The sequence below is a fragment of the Danio aesculapii genome, chromosome 5 (genome assembly GCF_903798145.1).
Source record: "Danio aesculapii chromosome 5, fDanAes4.1, whole genome shotgun sequence".
Taxonomy (NCBI): domain Eukaryota; kingdom Metazoa; phylum Chordata; class Actinopteri; order Cypriniformes; family Danionidae; genus Danio; species Danio aesculapii.
The window spans coordinates 54182323-54201278 of NC_079439.1; the positions used below are offsets into that span (position 1 = coordinate 54182323).

The 18956-nt window shown below is 34.5% G+C and overlaps 1 protein-coding gene across 3 annotated transcripts in view; it reads right to left on the reverse strand.

Annotated features, from left to right (window-relative positions):
- The window catches only part of mctp1a (multiple C2 domains, transmembrane 1a), a 336941-nt gene that overhangs the window by 131919 nt on the left and 186066 nt on the right, over positions 1-18956 (reverse strand). For all 3 annotated transcript variants that reach the window (XM_056458476.1, XM_056458475.1, XM_056458477.1), the window contains exons 5-8: positions 17426-17537; positions 11980-12018; positions 1004-1168; positions 773-903 (exon numbers count right to left, since the gene is read on the reverse strand). In XM_056458476.1, the coding sequence (XP_056314451.1) occupies positions 773-903; positions 1004-1168; positions 11980-12018; positions 17426-17537 (447 nt within the window). The remainder of the gene's footprint in view (positions 1-772; positions 904-1003; positions 1169-11979; positions 12019-17425; positions 17538-18956) is intronic.

An 18956-nucleotide genomic window follows, 5' to 3' on the forward strand; every position in this document is an offset into this window, starting at 1 on the left:
CATTTTCCTTTTCTTCAGTGCATTCAAAATTATGAACACATTCTCTCATTGACTGCATAATTCATTGTGACTACTTTAATTATCATTCAGCAATTTATTTTTTAAAAGCTAATTAATTAAACTAAAAAGTAACTTGTTACATTTTGAAAAAAGAAACTCAAATAGTATTACGTATTTTTTTAGGTAATGCACTACTTTACTCATTTCATAGAAAAGTAATATTATTAAATATGTCCCTGGTCTCTACATAAAGAGACTCTACAAATTAGAATAAAGCCTACAGAAATATATGAAATGTGCAGAGCAGTGGGTTGAGGACCAGGATTGAGAAATATTGCCTTAAAACATGCATCATCCAAGTAGAATCAAGCATACATAAACTATTTAAATACTTTAAAAAAGGTAGTCTTAATAAACCCTAAAATGTTGATAAACCACTTACTGCACACTCGTGTCGGTCAACTAATGTCAACTAATTCTCATTACATTAGACTGTTAGGTTGGGGTTAGGGTTGGGGTTAGTGTAAGTTGACATGTACTTGCAAAGTTTCTTATAGTCAGTTAAATGTCTGTTGAAGGAGCAGTATCAACAGATATTAGGCAGACAGTCTACTAATACTCAAATGGACCATCAAAATAAAGTGTTACCCTTATGTCTGCTTATTATTGCAGTCAATATCATCTCATGTCACCTAAATATGAACTATGAAGGCACAAAAATGACAAAACATGCACAATATATATTTACATTGAATCCAAACGCATTACCAACCTGCCCATGAAGTCATCCTTCTTCCCTGCATCTTTATCCCAAACAGTGATGTCAACAAACCCGCCCTGTTCATCGTAGAGGTGAAAGTCAAACTGCTCCCTCCACTGGGGGTTTAGTGTTTTTGGTATCGTCTGCACGACATATAATTTGCACATTGATCAGCATTTTACCTCACACAAAAGAGCAATTTTCTACAGAACAAGTAACTGGAATACAGCTCTTGGCCCATACCTTAGTTTTGTACTTTTGATGTCCCATTCTGAATTTGACATAAGGGTCACTGAGGCCATTGTTGTCCATTGGCTGGAGGTCATGTCCCTCGATGAGACTGATGCTAACAATGCCTCTCCACAGCTGAGCTTTTCTGTGAACGTCTGATAACCTCAGACTCTGATGCTGCAATGTGACACAAACACACACCCAGACACACACTCACATCAGGCAAGAATCCAGCACGAAGAGAAAGATGGTGAAATGGCTCCGGAAATTAAAGGTGAATGGCAAAGAATGCATTTGTTGCCAAAACTGTGATGTGTGCTAAGTTTAGCAACATGGAACAATTTGGGGACATGATAGGTAAGGAAAATAGACATACGTACAGAGAATGCACAGCACTGCAAAAAACAGACACAGACAACAGCAAACACAGACGTCAGTGTGTCGACGGTATTCTTCCATTTATAAAACCAGAGCACACATTATTAAATGTTTCTGTCAATGTTTTGGAAGCAGAACGATTCTTATAGTTGTTTAAAAGTGTCTTATGCTGCATTTTGATACAAAACAAAGTACAACATGCAATGTTGTGAAATGTTATTACTGTAATTATCCACTGTGTTTGTCATAAAGTCATCTGTGCTCAATGCTCAAAATCTGACCATATCACACAGCGCTTGCAGTTAAACTCACAGCGGTTTACCTTTCATCGACCGTTTTTCCCGCAATTGATAGATTATGCCACATTTTACTAATATTAAAGTAATTATTAATAGAAATATTACTAATATTAATAGTAAAGTATTAAAGTAATACTATCTGTATTTAGCTGTTCGCCCATACGGTGGCTCTGAACAGTCAAAACAGCTCTCAAAATGCTTTTTCGGACATTACATATTTGTACATACAGTGTGTACATTACTGTAACACAATTTATTCAAGAACATTTGAGCTGGTTACAGTTCTTAGTTCTTTCATTTTCATTTTATTTAAAATATATTTATTTTACTTCTTTGTTAATTAAATCTATATCTATATAATCACCTTGCATTTGTGAAATTATTGCTTTTTTTGCTTTGTGTAGGCCAATTTAAGATCAGTTCAAACTTTTATGAAGTTTTAAAAAAAAAAATCTGATGTTCCACTGTATAAAAATATAACATTTATATAATATTTATATTTATCGGCTAATATATCGGTTATCGGCCTCCAAATCTTTAGAGTTATCGGTTATCGATATCGGCCAAAAAATGTATATCCGTGCATCACAAATTTTTATATAATACTTTGCTGAGAGTAACATTACTTAATGTTATCAATGTTGTAAACAGCTGAGCTGCATAATTAATGTGCTATAATAATACATATTTTGATACAACATTTAATTAAAAACAGAAGTCTTAACAATGCAACTATATAAACATTTTCACTGTTACTTTTGATTAAATTGTATTGCATACTTTTTGAATAATTGCAAAATCTGTAAAAATAAATGCAATCTAACTGACCCCAAACTGTTTAAATAAATGACTTATTTGATAAACTTTTTCTAAGAATCAGTCCACATCCTTTAAAAGTGTGAATCCATGACAAAAATGACAAAAAGTTGAGGAACGTTTCTTAGTTTGGAACTATTTTAACTGGAGAAACAGACAATACTGTCTAAAATGTAACTCACACTTCTTGTTTGTTGAATGGTTGCATAAAATGAGTGACATATTCACCTTACGCACTAATATTCAGTATAGTTCAACTCTTGCTTGTGTGATAAACATATTTAAACATAGTCAAAATTAGAATAATTTAAGCTTTCATGAGTTAAATGTTTGGGTTATAATCCTGAATTTTATGCATTATAGTGTAAGTAAGGATTCTCTAAAAACAAAGTCTTCAGCTAAATTATATTATTAAAACTATAAAACACTTTATGCATTTCCCGTCATTTTATTGATAAAGCAAATGCAGTCTTCAGCAGAGTAAAAGATTTGCCAAACAAACAATTGTAATAGATATATCTGTGCTTAATTTGGACTCCTTATTAACATGTTTCCTATTTAAAATGCATTTCATTAAACTTAGAGCAAACCCGTTCTGAAAAAAAGCAGCTTTGATGTTAAAAGCAGGCGACTAATAACACTCTCTCTTGATATTAATGTGATACACTGACTTTACACAACCTCTTGTAAAATTATTATTTTTTGTGCATGTTAACATTGCGTTAAACATGAGCTTTGCCTCTGATACTGGCCAAAATTAAGCATATAAATATATATTTTTTTTAGTTAAATGTGAAAAATAAGCTACAATACAGATATAAAAATCAAAGCTGATAAAGAAAGAAGTGGAAACCTACAGGAACCCTTGCTAAATAAAAGCAAAGGCAGCAGAGAAAAAAATTATTCTGGGGACACAAGAATTGTTGTACCCATAAACTATTCTATTGACGGTGCATTTGGAATAACAATCACATGTCCACTTTTAAGCTGATTCATAACACTTCCACCTGACCGGGATTTCAGAATTATTTCCTTGATGGCAGATGCATTTTGTGACTACTCACCAAGGTTGGACAGCAACAAAATACATGTAATGGCATTAAGTATTTAAAATTCAAAATATAAGTGACTGTAGTTCATTATAATTACATTTTCAATATTTGGAAATCAAATTATAGCTACATCTGAAAATTATTTTAGATTACCGATTAGATTTAAAGTAAATACTTTGAATTTTAATATGAATTAATTGGTGGTTCATTCAGCTGTGGCGACCCCCAGATTAATAAAGGGGCTAAGCCGAAAAGATGAATGAATGATTAATTTAATGTTTAAGTAAATGTGGATTTTAACCAATAAGACAAGTGATTACCCATTAAAAAATAAAAATAAAGACTATGTGTAGTGTCACGATCACCAGCGATCGTAACTTCCTAGATCCCTGGATCTCATACACATTTACATGGACTACAAATCCGCCATTCATGGACTACATTTTCATACATGCACTCCATTCACAAACACACATGCTTCCTCATTATGACAATGCTCAGGTGGTGCGAGTGTAATCAGTAGAGACTTGAAGCAGGTGTGAGTATGTGTGTGGCATGACTGAATATGTAGTCCATTAATGGCGGAATTATAGTCCATGTGTGTTTGTGTGTGAGATCCGGAAGTTGATCGTGACATGTAGTCTGTTCATTTAGCAATTCATAATAGTACTCATCATCAAGACACAAAAATGGGCAAAAAATCTCTTGTGGAAATACACTAGAGTATGTTACTTATGAACCTGAAAACATATCAGTGCAGTGTAATTTACTGTATGCCTACCTGAAACAAACCTGTTCTTTTATTCATTCTAAATGTTGGCACTGAAGCTCGTGATCCAATTTGTCGAAAACAAAAGATTATTTTGAGTCAGTCTTAAGTGAGCAATTTATTTGTTTAACGAAACCAGTGTTAATGATTGACAAGCTGGTTAGATCTGGTGTGTTTTCAAAAAACATCATTAGTGATCTGTGGTTGTTTAATTAAATTACTGTAAACACATACTTGTGACCATTGACTTTGCCTTCAATTTTGTCTCTGATTCTTTTATGACAATTGTTTGTGTACTTGTTTGTACGTAATTAACAAAATACATTACTAGTTACTTTTTAAAGCATGTATTTTAATACGTTTCAAAAGTAGCCATCTCAGCCCAGCAAATCACAGCTGTAGGGTTTGGTATTCTGCAACTGACCGAATTGTCTCGATACTATCGAGTATCGAAAAAATTTATTTCGGTAACAGGTTGCGATATCTACTGTATATGAATAAATCTGGTCAGTTTTTGAGTGAACCATGTGCATATGACGGCAAATCTATGGCAAAAATAACTGAACTGAAATAAATAAATAAAATAAAGGTGAATTACTTCAGCAAGAGGATACAATAAATACATAAAAACAAAAGTCCGCTTGAATAAAACCCCCGCACGCACTGTGCATCTACGGTTGTGTGTACAACACAAGCCTGTATGAACAAGGATGCATCTCTCAGCACGATGTAAACAATGTATAAGAGGCATCACCGTACATTGTACAATATTTCTCAGCTTTTATTTACATTTGAACAATAAGTCCAAATTTATTTATACCCTTTTCAATAATCAATAGAAAATCCTTTAATGGCTATTACAGCAATCAAATGTTTGTTATAATTGCTGACCAGCTTTTTGCATGTCTCCACTAGTATCTTTGCCTATTCGTCTTTAGTGATGAGCTCCAACTCTTCCATTACCCTGATCTTTAGCTCCCTCCACAGATTCTCAATTGGATTTAAGTCAGGACTTTGGCTGGGCCACTGCAAAACGTTACTTTTTTGTCTGCTAACAATTTCTTCACCACTTTTGCTGTGTTTTGGGTCAGTGCCATGCTGAAATGTCCACTGGTGCCCAAGGCCAAGTTTCTCTGAAGATTGCCTGATCTTGTTGAGAATTTTGATCTATTTCCTTATTAATGGATCTATTCCTTCTTTTTCATGGTGCCATTTACTGTGATTAGGATCCCAAGTCCACTGGCTGAAAAAGACCACCTAAAACAATTGGTTCTCATCTCCATGTTTGACAGTAGGGATGGTGTTAAGTCTTATGGTTGAAGGCTTCTCCTCTTTTAACGCCAAAATAAGGCTACTTAATTGTGACCAAACAATACATTTTTTGTTTTGTCTGACCATAATACAGAATACCAGAAATCTTCCTCTTTGTCCAGATGTACATTTCAAGCAGAGGTTATTAATGTGCCTTCTCTGGATAAGTGGTGTCCTCCTTTTCTGTGTTCGTGGAACCAAGTGGTGTGCAGTGCCAGTGGACTGTCTGCCTTGAGGTGTTGCCACCAGCAGAGCCCAGATTCATCAGAATGGCTTTGGTGGTGATGCTTGGGTTATTTTTTTTAACTCTCTCACTATCCTCCTGTCCAGGACTGGTGTCACTTTTGACTTCCGACCATGTCCTCTGAGATTTTTCACAGAGCAGATTCAGAACATCTTGTGTTTTTTTTTAAATAATACTTTTCATTGTAGCCACTGGAACGTCACCGCATTTAGGTGAGCAGCCACCTTAGCTTCCACTTAGAATAATTTTCTACCTGACCTGACTGTTCCCGCTAAATGTAGATCTGGTTTCCAAAATCTCACGTTTAAATTGGGTACTACCAAAAGAGAGATAAAATTATAGATTGTGCGAGGATTGTAGGTTAAATGTCAGTTTTCTTTACCCCTTTGTGATGAGACATGAGTGCTGCCTTAAACCTGAGGTTCCAGTCTTCTGACTGCTAAAGGGTAAAACTTTGAGGTATTATCATATCACGCAAAAGGTAATTTTTAAAAATTACACTCAAATTACACCCTGTTCAAATTACACCAGAGTTACCGACAGCTAACACATTTCATTCTGAAAATTATTCCAGTGCCGCAAAAAATCTGATCGGGTCTGACGCAGGTCCTCAGTGAGCTCCTTTGTCTTAGCCATGACTTTTCATAAACCAACACCAGAGAGCTTAGGTTTTTCACCTGTTGAGTTGATTAAAACTTTTCCCAATGAATCAGGGAAATCAGCTTGGACTATTTGAAATTAGACATGGGACGATAACCGCTTTCAAGGTATACCACGGTTTTAAAACCGTCAAAATTTTTTGCTATACCGTTCCTAAGGTATGTGTAAGATTTGTTGATTTATGTTTTTTGTTTGTTTGTTTTTTGGACAACAGTATCTCAGCAGAAAAGATGTCCAAAGATGCCATTTTAAATTGTAAAGAAATCTGTGTTTTTGAAACAAATTAAGACAGCAGAAGTCAGTGATTCATTTAAATTATTTAGCCTGACATGTTTACTGTTCCAAAATCTGTTAAATGTTTCTCAAAATAAAATATACTGTGTTCAAAGGGAGATAAAATATACTGTGTTCAAAGGGAGAAAAGGGTTTTGGTATTTTACCCAGGCATAAAAAGAACTTATTTTAGAGCAGTAATCACAATACCATGGTACCGTGAAACCGTGATATTTTTATCCAAGCATATCATACCGTCAGAATCGTATACTGGCCCATGTCTATTTGGGATGGCATAGAACTTTGAATTTTCCCATAGACTGTGACAGTTTGCAATGGTATGAATAATTTTGTACACGCCACTTTTTGTTCAAATGTAAATAAAAGCTGAAATTTCCTTTTTTCAACAGGGATACCTCTTGTACATCATCTTATTATCTTTTGGGAGAGCTTGTGTCATTTCCGGTCAAAAAAATAATAATTGCTGATAAAATAAAATTATCTTTAAGAATTTGCCAAGGGTATAAATCATTTCATGCTTGGCTGTATGGTGCTGTTTTTGCAATTGTTATTCATCAATGAAAGCTGTTTGTTTTGTTAAAGCATAAATATAAATAATAAATAAATAATAAAGCAAAAGCCTTTTCAATGCTGTATTTGTTCATATTTACCAAGGGTTCCAATATTAGTGGAGGCAACTGTACAGAAGAATCATAAAGCAGTATATGAAAGAACAAATAAATCATACTTTTAACTAAATCTGTGTTATGAATATTGTTCTTACATGCACTTCAGGGTGGAGTTTTCTTTGTCTTTATATTTCAGAGCAGAAGTCTTAATTTTGGAGATGTATCAATTACAAATCCCACTTGCATCTACGGAGCGCATCATTTACAGTATTTGGGAAATGAAAGAGATATAGGGAGTATAAATAGAAAAAAAGACCCAAGTGTCCTCCATGAGCAGTGTAAAAGTAGTTATCGCTGCACTGTTACAGTATTCCCGAATCCCAGTCAACATGGCCCACTTTGAGCTTCAAAGGCTTGGGTGGAGAAAGCTTTTCAGCAGGACGTCCTTCTCCACAAGCTGGAGAGCCACTTTCATGTTTCTGGGCCTCTCTGAAAGCTGGGTTCCAACATTAGTCCAAACAAAACAGGAGTTGCTTGACCTCTGCTGGGAACATGCGGCTGAGAGCTGTGCTTTTTGTTCTCTTGAGTAGCGCAAATCAATGCAACTAGGTTGTGGGTTAGAAATGCCTTAAACTGGGACTCCACTTGAAGATCACAAATTGCCACTGAAACTAGGACTTTCACTTATAGTTGACAACAGAAAGGTCTGCTTTACACACACACACACACACACACACACACACACACACACACACACACACACACACACACACATGAACCAGAGATGAAGAGAGTAGTATGCTATTCCCATCCCAGACCAACATGCCACTGTCATACAACACTATCCACTCACAACACAACTGAGAAAAGAATATGTAAATTAAAAAACTACAGAAGAGCATTAACTTAATGATGAATAGTGAGGTTGATAAGAAAACACGTATTTAAACAAATAAAAATAATTAATTTGTGCTTTTTTTTAGTCTATTGAAATATTTGCACATTAAATATGTTGTATTTTAGCATAAATTTTACACATTTATTATTATTATTATTATTATTACTATTATTATTATTATTGTTATTATTATTATTATTATTATTATTATTATGATTATTATTATTATTATTATTATTATTATTATTATTATTATTATTATTATTATTATTATTATTATTATTATTATTATTATTATTATTATTCCATCTAGGAATTTTTCACTTTCACTCAATTAGTTGCCAAAGGAAACATTTTTTAAAGAGCCCCTATTTTACATTATAAAAGGTCATAATTTAGATTTGGGGTCTTCAATAACAGGCTGATATGCATGTAAGGTCAAAAGCGCTTTCATTGTCTAATAATATGCATTTATATTTACCTAATTATCCAACGAATGGGGCGATGCAGTGGTTGCGGCTGGAAGGCATCCGCTGTGTATAACATGTGCAGGATGAGTTGTCGGTTCATTTTGCTGTGGCGACCCCGGATTAATTAATAAAGAGAATGAATGAATTATCCAACGACTCCCGTTTGATTTGTTCAGCGATTCATTTGTTCCCAAACCCCTCCTTTGCATGAGGCTAATCTGCTGTGATTGGTCCGATGACCCAGTCTGTTGTGATTGGTTCAGCACAATTGGTTTTGATTGTTGTGGTTCAGTCTGAGACGGATAGAAACGGCCACCACGGCTATGAAGTAGCAGAGAGTATGTAAAAGCCCAATGCAGGAATGCAATACAGCAATGCAGTTGAACACCAGCATACTACTCTACTCTTAACCCTAACCCCAAGAAATACCAATGACACACATTCAGTATTAATCTACACAGTGGCAAAAGTTGAACTATTTTAAAAATTGACTGCGCCGCGCATGTGATGAACAGCTGATGGAGGCCATAGCAAAGGCAAACGGCAGAGGATCGCAAATTCAGAAATGCATTTAGATTCGTAAAGGAAGAAGCATGTGTCGCGGTTTCAACGTGGTTTTGGAGATACAGTACGAGCACTGATATATAATATATATGTGATTATGAGCCGTGCGGGGCAATTATAACTTATAACACACAATTTAACACATATTTTGCAAACTACAGAAAATGAGGCAAAAATTTTAAATACACTTACATGGTATGATTCGGAGAAAGAAGAAACTGGTTCATATGAACTACTGACAAAGTCCCATACATAATAGTCTCTGCTGCTCCTTCAATAGCAAATGACAGGCAAATCCCAAATTGCAGCATAGGTTATTGCAGTGTTTCCCAACCCTATTCCTGAAGGCACACCAACAGTCCACATTTTCAACCTCTCCCTAATCAAACACACCTGAATCAACTTATCATAACATCAGAAGAGATTCCAAAACCTGAAGTTAATGGGTCAGAAAAGGGAGACATCCAAAATATGTACTGTTGGTGTGCCTCCAGGAACAGGGTTGGGAAACACTGGGTTATTGTATCAAAAATCAGAAAAATGACAGGAACTAACACAGCACATGATTGGCTATACTGTGGTATTGTTGTGAAAATGAACTTAAACCCTTTATTCACCGCAGCCGAATTCCTATATCTGTCAGTGATCGACATCTTCTTGTCGTGATCTCCGCACTCTGCTCGTGTCTGAATGGAAAGGCGCGTTCAGGTTTTACCCTATCCAGCACTTCATATTTGGTGATGTACCGTATCAATGTCAATGCGTTCAGGCAAAAGACCCGAACCCAACACGATTAATTTATTCGACTCTGAGTCGACTATTTCGTCAAAGAATCAATAGTTTTTAAACACAGCGCACTTTCAGATTTAACCTTCAGCTGGATGTTTTCATTCACTTAGTGCACACTGCTTGGAAGCTCATTTTCAAAAACCCATAATAGGGGCTCTTTAAGGGTTTCTTATTATTAAAACTACATTTTATATCTGTTTTATTATAATCAACATCAATTTTAATGGTTTTATTTTTTAACAGATATGACCCTATATCAAATTCCAAATCAAAATGCTTATTTGGATGTATAAATTAATAAAAAAGCCCTCCAAAAAAATCTTATTTTAAATAATAATTGTAAAAAAAAAAAAATGACGATAATGTGCATAGCCTCACCCATTTAAATACAGATAAAATGAAACAAAACAAACGATGCAATAAAAATACATAAGAAACAATCGTAAATAAAATAAAAATGCTTGAAATAAGGCAAAAATACACATATTCTAGGTTGAAACAGATAGGTTATTTAGGGCTGCACAATATGACGTGTCAGCATCAATATCACAATGTGATCATTCGCAATAGTCACATTACGAGTATACGCAATGTTGAGTCTGGATTATAATTTAATCATTTTGCAAGGGTTTTTTTGAGGCCTGTGACTGTGTGATAGTTTTTAAAGCATTTAGGCATAAGAAAATGTACCGTTTGCAACTTTGAATAATTATTAATGATTAATTTTATTGAATTTTTATAAAACGTAGATTATGCAATATCATTTTGCATATTTTGTCTTTATTGAAACTATCTATAGATTGCTTGTTATATGTTATGCACCCCCTATGAATCATGCCAATCAATCTAAAATGATAAATCCTTTTCAAACAGTTTTTTAACTAATCTAGAGAAATTGTATTTATATATAATCGCAGAATTAAAAAAAAATCACAATGTGTAATTTTTTCAATATCGTGCAGCCCCAATATTAATCAATAAAATCCATACAAAATAATTTATTAAACAAAACAATTCTGCAAGGTTCACAAAATAAAATAAAGTAAAATAAATGTATGAAATCATGCAAAGTATAGACCATTTTGAAAGATGTAAACAAAAACAATGGTCCCAATGTATTTCCTGATTTATATTTTAATTTCTATAGCTTCCGATTATCCAAAATGAGCCACATACTGATAAATAATGTTATGATAGCTGTTTTAACATTAAGTTATGATTGAACTGCCTCTTGTTACAATTATGAAACAGTTTGATAAGCAGGAAATTTTCATGGGCCAGTGACATGACCACGTTGGAATGGTCTATTCAACAATTCTTTTTATATTAAGAAAAGACGTGTTTGTGTTTACATAGATTTATGTTTATGTTTTGTTTAATCCAATCTAAAATCCCCACAAGTGGTTTATTTGATCACACTCTGTACATTTTCCACCAATAGAGTGCATGATCTCCTCACAGGACACTGCAGCACATGCACCGTGCTCTCGATGCGATATGAAGATGAAAACAACAAAGATATCTTTATTTTCTCAGTCAGCTGCTGCAATACACAAAGGAAACTGTCAGCCTTCAATCCGGATCTGAATCAGAAACATATTTTATTGCTAATTTGAGCAAAACGTGACCCAAAAAGTGCACTTTCTAAATTGGACACCAGATGGCAGCGTTTCCTACCCTGCATATTGCAGCACATAGAAAATAAAGTCAGCAAAAGCCGATTGTACAACCGTGACAGAACAGGTAAGTGAGGGTTAAACAAAAGGAAAAAAAAAGTCCCCTTTGAGTCTGAGCAGAGCATTGCAGAAGGCAGGGATCAGTACATGCTGTTATTACCTTACTGGATCGTTTCCAGCTCCTTCTCATAAGCATGGTCTGTGAATGAGACAAAGCATTATAAAGCCACCCTTGCCTTCTCTAACAGGGTGTTGGAGGTGAACCTGACATCCTGTCTGAATACACTTCAGAAGAGTCAAGGGGTCATAAGGAGGCAGCCCGGGGAAGCTATGGTTGGGAGTGGGCAGCCATTATAAACTAATAAAACTATTAAATTAAACACACTCACACACAAAGAAAGAAAATTGTCATTCAAAACTTTGTTAGGTCACCAACACAGATACACACATAACCCACATTCAGACACACACATACTGGTATCTTTATACTGTAGATGTTATGCCTGCTAACAATTGTTAAGTTAAAAATGTAATGTTCCCATTAGGTTATGTAACTGCCTATATGTGTAGACGTTATGTTTAGTTTATTAATATCTATGTACTTTTCCATTATAATAACATCATTCAAAATATATCCAATTATATTAGTTATACAAACTATATTTTCATAAGGATCCAGACTCATGTATTATTGTTGTTCTCAGAACTTTATTCAAAACAATATTAGAATATTGCATCCACATGAATGAATTATATGAATAAGTTTTAAAAATGTAATTTTAAAAGGTTCTTGGAACATTCAAAGCTTCCCGTTTTTAGACAATGAATTATTTTTTGGTTATAATAAGGTTTTTAAAAATGTTTTCACAACATTTCAAAGGCATTTATGTTCTCAGAAGGTAATTTAAAACATAATTGGAACATTGCATTCACATTATATTAATGTCCAAGAAACAAAATTCTATTAATGTTACAATAATGTTCGAAAAACATTGTTAAGGAATGTTCTGAGGATGTATCCTGATGGCTGGGATATGTCATAATTAATTGTTGATTACGACAGAAAATAAACCATTTTATATGAAGTAACTCTTCGAAACTGTATTTTGCACTCTGAGAAGATCACTTGATTCCCATTTGACTCCCATTCTCAACAGTATATTTACTGTACAGCAATACCAGTGTTTTCCCCACCTTTATATTAGGGGGGTGCCCCCCCAACACCTTTCCCCTCCCCCCTTGAAGTCAAGTTAATTGTATTTTTTATATAGTACCAGATCACAACGTCTTTTAATAAACAAGCTAAATAGCCGTATGTAATATCTTATTTACATATAATCAAAACTAACAAAAATAGTCATATCAAAACAACATGCGATATCTGTCTCTATTTGGTTGTGCGATTGTATATTTCTGCTCTCTGAATCGCGCAGAGTGGAGTTCTACACAGCCACTCTCTGCTGTATGGGAATGAGACTGCGAGCCACATCTGACAGGACCGAAGACGCACGTGCACTACCATATATTATTCATAGCCTACAGCAGCCAAAACACAGGTAAATGATGTGTGGGAGCGTAATGCGCTTGGTCGCAGCAGCAAAAATATATACAGATGCGATGGGACCTCTGTTTAGTTTATTGGCACGACCCGCGCGAGAGTGATGCTCTCTTTGTTGCAAGTGCAGCCATTGTATCTCCAGTGTTTTGAGCTGCTGTTATGCATTCGCTCCTATCTAGCGTCTCATCCAAACTGACCTCTCCTGGAAGCTCCGCGAGTCTCCCACATATTTACACCAGCCCCGTGATCCCCCAAAATGAGTAAAATACTTAGAGATCATGGAGACACTGCCTACAATTAAAATGTTATTAATGCTTTTGCATCCTCCTTCACATATTGCATTTTTACAAATATTGCACGGAAAAAAAATATTCATTAGAATTTGCTACATTTTTTAAGGTAAGTGGTTGTAAACAATTTATATGGGCTATATTTAAACAAACAAATTAAATTTAGTAATGTTCATTTGTTTAAATTCAGCACATATAAATTGTTTGCAACCATTACCTTAAAATATGTAGTAAATCAAATGATGATGTATTTGCGCTGGTATTTCTCTCTACACTTTGCCATTGTCTTATTTAGATCAGTACTGAGGGTAATCAAGTATGTTGTATTGAACATTATAGATGTATTCTTGAAAGTTTATAATCTGTTTGTTAAATTGACCAAGAGTTGAGGACTTGCTTCTACAGTACATGAAACAACATTATTTACACTCTAAAGTCACTATGTCCTTGTTAAACATGCTGAACAATAATTGCTTTTTTATCCCAAAAAGCCTGATGTATGAGTGCATAAAACGTAAAGTAAAGAGAGGCTGCATTTGTTAGGACACTTTAGCTGGCTAACAGATATCTGGACTATTTTCTTCTCATTGAAATTCTGCCGGCCAATGCCGGGTGTATTCTCTAGACAATAGATATCTTTCTCAAGTATGCAATAGAAACATTTTCCAGGTCAGACACTGTCTCATGCAGCACAGAGAGCTCATTTGTAGTTTTCTGTACTGAAGTCAGATGGGAGGAATAATGAATTTTTGGAGAGACAAACCATTTATAACTCTTTACAAAAACATGGACAAAATAAATAGTTCGGGTCAAACATTTGGAAGATTTAAAAAATATTTGATAGAAAATACATAGTAAAATATTATTATTTTGAAGCCATATTTGTTTTATTTAACAGCGAGGACCGCAATGGAAACAAGCCAAGGGCTTTCTTGTGTTTTTATCCTCAACAGTTTTTATTTCAAAATGTGAGGGATACTTGTATTTTTGTACAGCTTGTCTAAAATCTGTCAAATAAAATTCAATTTCATTCAACTACAGTTTAAAATAACTTATTTTTCTATTAAAATCTATTTAAAATTGTAAAATTGTATGATTTTTGGTGCTTGAGACAATTTTTTTGGATTTTTGGTGCTTGACAATTTTTTATCAGTTTGATTGATTGATTGATTGATTGATTGATTGATTGATTGATTGATTGATTGATTGATTGATTGATTGATTGATTGATTGATTGATTGATTGATTGATTGATTGATTGATTGATTGAAAAACTAAATAAGTATTTAATATCACTTTTCATCAGATTACCCCATTACGCAGACAAGGCTCAAATATTCTATTCCCAGATTAAAATGTAGTCTGAGCTGTTTCAACTGAAAGAAACTTGCACAGACTGATATATTAAAAATATATCACAGCCTTTGTCTCAAGATAGGCACCATTAATTATTTTAAGTCACTTTCATAAAATTCCTCAAGTGTCCTAATTGAACTATGGCCTAATTCCTTTTAGTCTAAGCCCTGTCTGTGAATCCAGGCCTCAATGTCTCTATACTGAATAAAGTATTCTCAAAAAAAAAGAAAAGAAAATTAAATGATGAAATCCAAACTGATGCCAAACAGTGCTAAACTATTCTCTCTTTTTAGGTTTACAATCCCAAAAGATTAAAATATAAAATAAATTAATAAAAGACATTTCAATACATTTCCATGACTTTCCATGAACAAATTTGGATAACTGTCCAAAAAAAAAAATTTCACACATAAACAACAGTTCTTGATACAGCACAGGTAAAGCAGAAAAACATTCTCAATCTTTACATTTCCCAGCATTGAAATTAACAGTTTCTTAAATTCCCTGATTCACCGTACATGTCTTCTCTTCACAAATATTGTGTGGAACCCAGCATTTTTTTACAGCGATTAGTTACTTAAAAGTAAAGTAAAAGTTCAAAGTTAAGTGAGGAGCACAACAAGTTGATTTTACTTTACAACAGTTAAGTCAATGGGATTACTGACTTTTTGTAATTATGCACATAAAGTAGAAGTCAGAATTATTAGCCCTCGTTTGATTTTTATTTTTTTTTTCAAATGATGTTTAACAGAGCAAGGAAATTTTCACAGTATGTCTGATAATATTTTTTTCCTCTAGAGTAAATCTTATTTGTTTTATTTCGGCTAGAATAAAAGCAGTTTTAAATTTTTTTAAAACCATTTTAAGGTCAATATTATTAGGCCCTTTAAGCTATATATATTTTTCGATAGTCTACAGAACAAACCATCGTCATACAATAACTTGCCTAATTACCCTAACCTGCCTAGTTAACCTAATTAACCTAGTTAAGCCTTTAAATGTCACTTTAAGCTGAATAGAAGTGTCTTGAAAAATATCTATTCAATCATTTTCTTTTCAGCTTTGTCCCTTTATTAATCTGGAGTCGCCACAGTGGAATGAACCGCCAATTTATCCTGCATATATTTTACGCAGCAGATGTCCTTCCAGCTGCAACCCATCACTGGGAAACATCCATACACACTCATTCGCACACATACACTACGGTCAATTTAGCTTACCCAATTCACCTGTCCCACATGTTTTTGGACTTGTGGGGGAAACCAAAGCACCCGGAGGAAACCCACTCATACACGAAAGAACATACCAACTCCACACAGAAATGTTAACTGACCCAGCCGGGGCTCAAACCAGTGACCTTCTTGCTGTGAGGCGATTGTGCTACCCACTACCCACCCAGTTATTAGCCCTCTACTGCACGGTGTCACCATATCGTCACCTTAGAATTATAAGGTTCTATCTGACATTTGTCAAAATTGAGTTATTGACATATACATTGTTAGCTAGTAGCTACATTATTCTGATGCATCAGGATATACTGGACTTGTTATTTATTTGTTATAATATTTTCTGGAGAAAATATTTATTTTCACTGTGTGTTGTATACATGATAATACAATATTAGGTTTGTTTTTAATAATATTCAGCAAAAAAGAATGGAATGAATAAAAGCTGTTGGAACATGAGAAAAGTAAGTATAAGGTGTCATTTATTCTGTCTATACGTTCTGTGTTAAAGCTTATAATACTGCAACACCAATTAAACCATTTCTAACAACAAAATTATTAATTATAAGGAAATATTTCAATTTGAAATTTCTAAGTTAGATCCATTGTTGGACGTTGCTGCCATATGGTAACATATCATAAAGTACCTTAAAAAAAAAAATTCAAATTTTTTTTCAGCACTTCAAGATAAGCCATTTTAAGAAAAGAAAAACAGTCAAATATTTTTTAATAGATTTATCATAATGCGTGCGGTAGAGGGTTAGAAATGAGTTATTAAAACTATTATGTTTATTTATGTGTTGAAAAAATCTTCTCTCCGTTAAACAGAAATTGGGGGAAAAAAATTAACAGGAAAGCTAATAATTCAGGGGGGCTAATAATTCTGACTTCAACTGTAGTTAATTACTTAATAATTATAAGTTCACTCTTTTGGTAAGTAAAATCAACTAATCCATTTAACAGTGTTTTTTTCGGGTTTACTTGGCCATGGAAAATAAATGATATAAGACAAAAATCCTGTATCTGAAAGCAAGAAACAATGGGAATTTGTAGGAGTCTCTGTAAAATATGATTAGCAGCATCACGTCATGTCACATCACACACCAGCAGTTCATATTCTCAGCTCAAACACATCAGCTACAAAATCACAGAGAGATGAAAAATGAAAGAACTCACAGCTTCCCTGAAGTCCCCCTCTTTTGGAATTAGTGTGACGGCCAGCTGCAGTGAACCCAGGTCCTGTTTGGGATAGTGGGGATCTTTGAGGTCAAGAGTCACATCCAGGGTCCTAAGTGGCACAGAGGAAATCTACAGTGGGTGACACTTGACACTTCGTGAGGTGCCCCTGCGGAATTAAGGGATTTAGAACGTGTTTTTAGGTGTAACAGAAGTTTGCGACTATGCCACCACCAGGGGGCACAAAGGGACAGGATGTGAACGGACTGAAATAGCCTATACAGTAGCTGTAAGTACTCTGCTACTTGTAAATGAAGATGAAACAACGAAACAATGCATCATAATTCCTTCATTAATCATTAAAAACTTGTTAACAAGCTTTTTTATCATTATAAACTTGTTAGGTGGAATGAGGATTCATTTCGGAAAGTAAAATTAAAGAAATAAAAGACAACTAAAATGAAAGTACAAACATACATACTTACACAAATAAGTAGGCCTAAATAAATATATATAAATTCATTCATTCATTTTCTTTTCGGCTTTGTCCCTTGATTAATCTGGCGTTGCCACAACGGAATGAACCGCCAACATTTCCAGCACATGTTTTATGCAGCGCATGCCCTTCCAGCTGCAACCCATCACTGGGAAACATCCACACACTCACACTCACACTATGGACAATTTAGCCAACCCAATTCACCTGTACCGCATGTCTTTGGACTGTGGGGGAAACCGGAGCACCCAGAGGAAACCCACATGAACGCAGGGAGAACATGCAAACTCCACACAGAAACGACAACTGACCCAGCGACCTTCTTGCTGTGAGGTAACAGCGCTACCTACTGCGCCACTGCGTTGCCCATATATATATGTGTGTGTGTGTGTGTGTGTGTGTGTGTGTGCGCGCGCGTGTGTGTGTGTGTGTGTGTGTGTGTGTGTGTGTGTGTGTGTGTGTGTGTGTGTGTGTGTGTGGTGTGTGTGTGTGTGTGTGTGTGTGTGTGTAAATAAATAAAGTAGTGTTTTAGCTTAAATATATAGAGAGATGTACAGTGTTTGTTATTTAATCATGATAAGACAGTCAATAAATAAGCTTTTGATTTACATTTTCCTTTTTTGTTGATTATATTTTACTTTTTCATTTTATGTCTTAATTATTGTACATAAACAATAAATTAATAATTAAATAGGCCTAAATAGTTATTTATTTAAAGACATTACCGAAACACTGAGAAACGGTCCAGCACACGGTCTAAAGGGCTCTTAAGATAATTGCTACCTCATCAAAAGCATAAAAATAAATTGACCTTAAGCAGATCACTAAAATTACAATAAAAATTATTTTGCCGCAGGAAAATGAATAACGTTGTGCAACGTGGCTAATTCGTACAAATTCAAACCATTTCATTCCTACTAAAACCTAACATTTTAATTTTTCAAAAGAAGGCATGTCCCTGACTCTGTCACTAACCCTACTCCTCATTGAGGCATTAGCAGTCGTACTATCATACTTTTAATATTCTTGAATTAG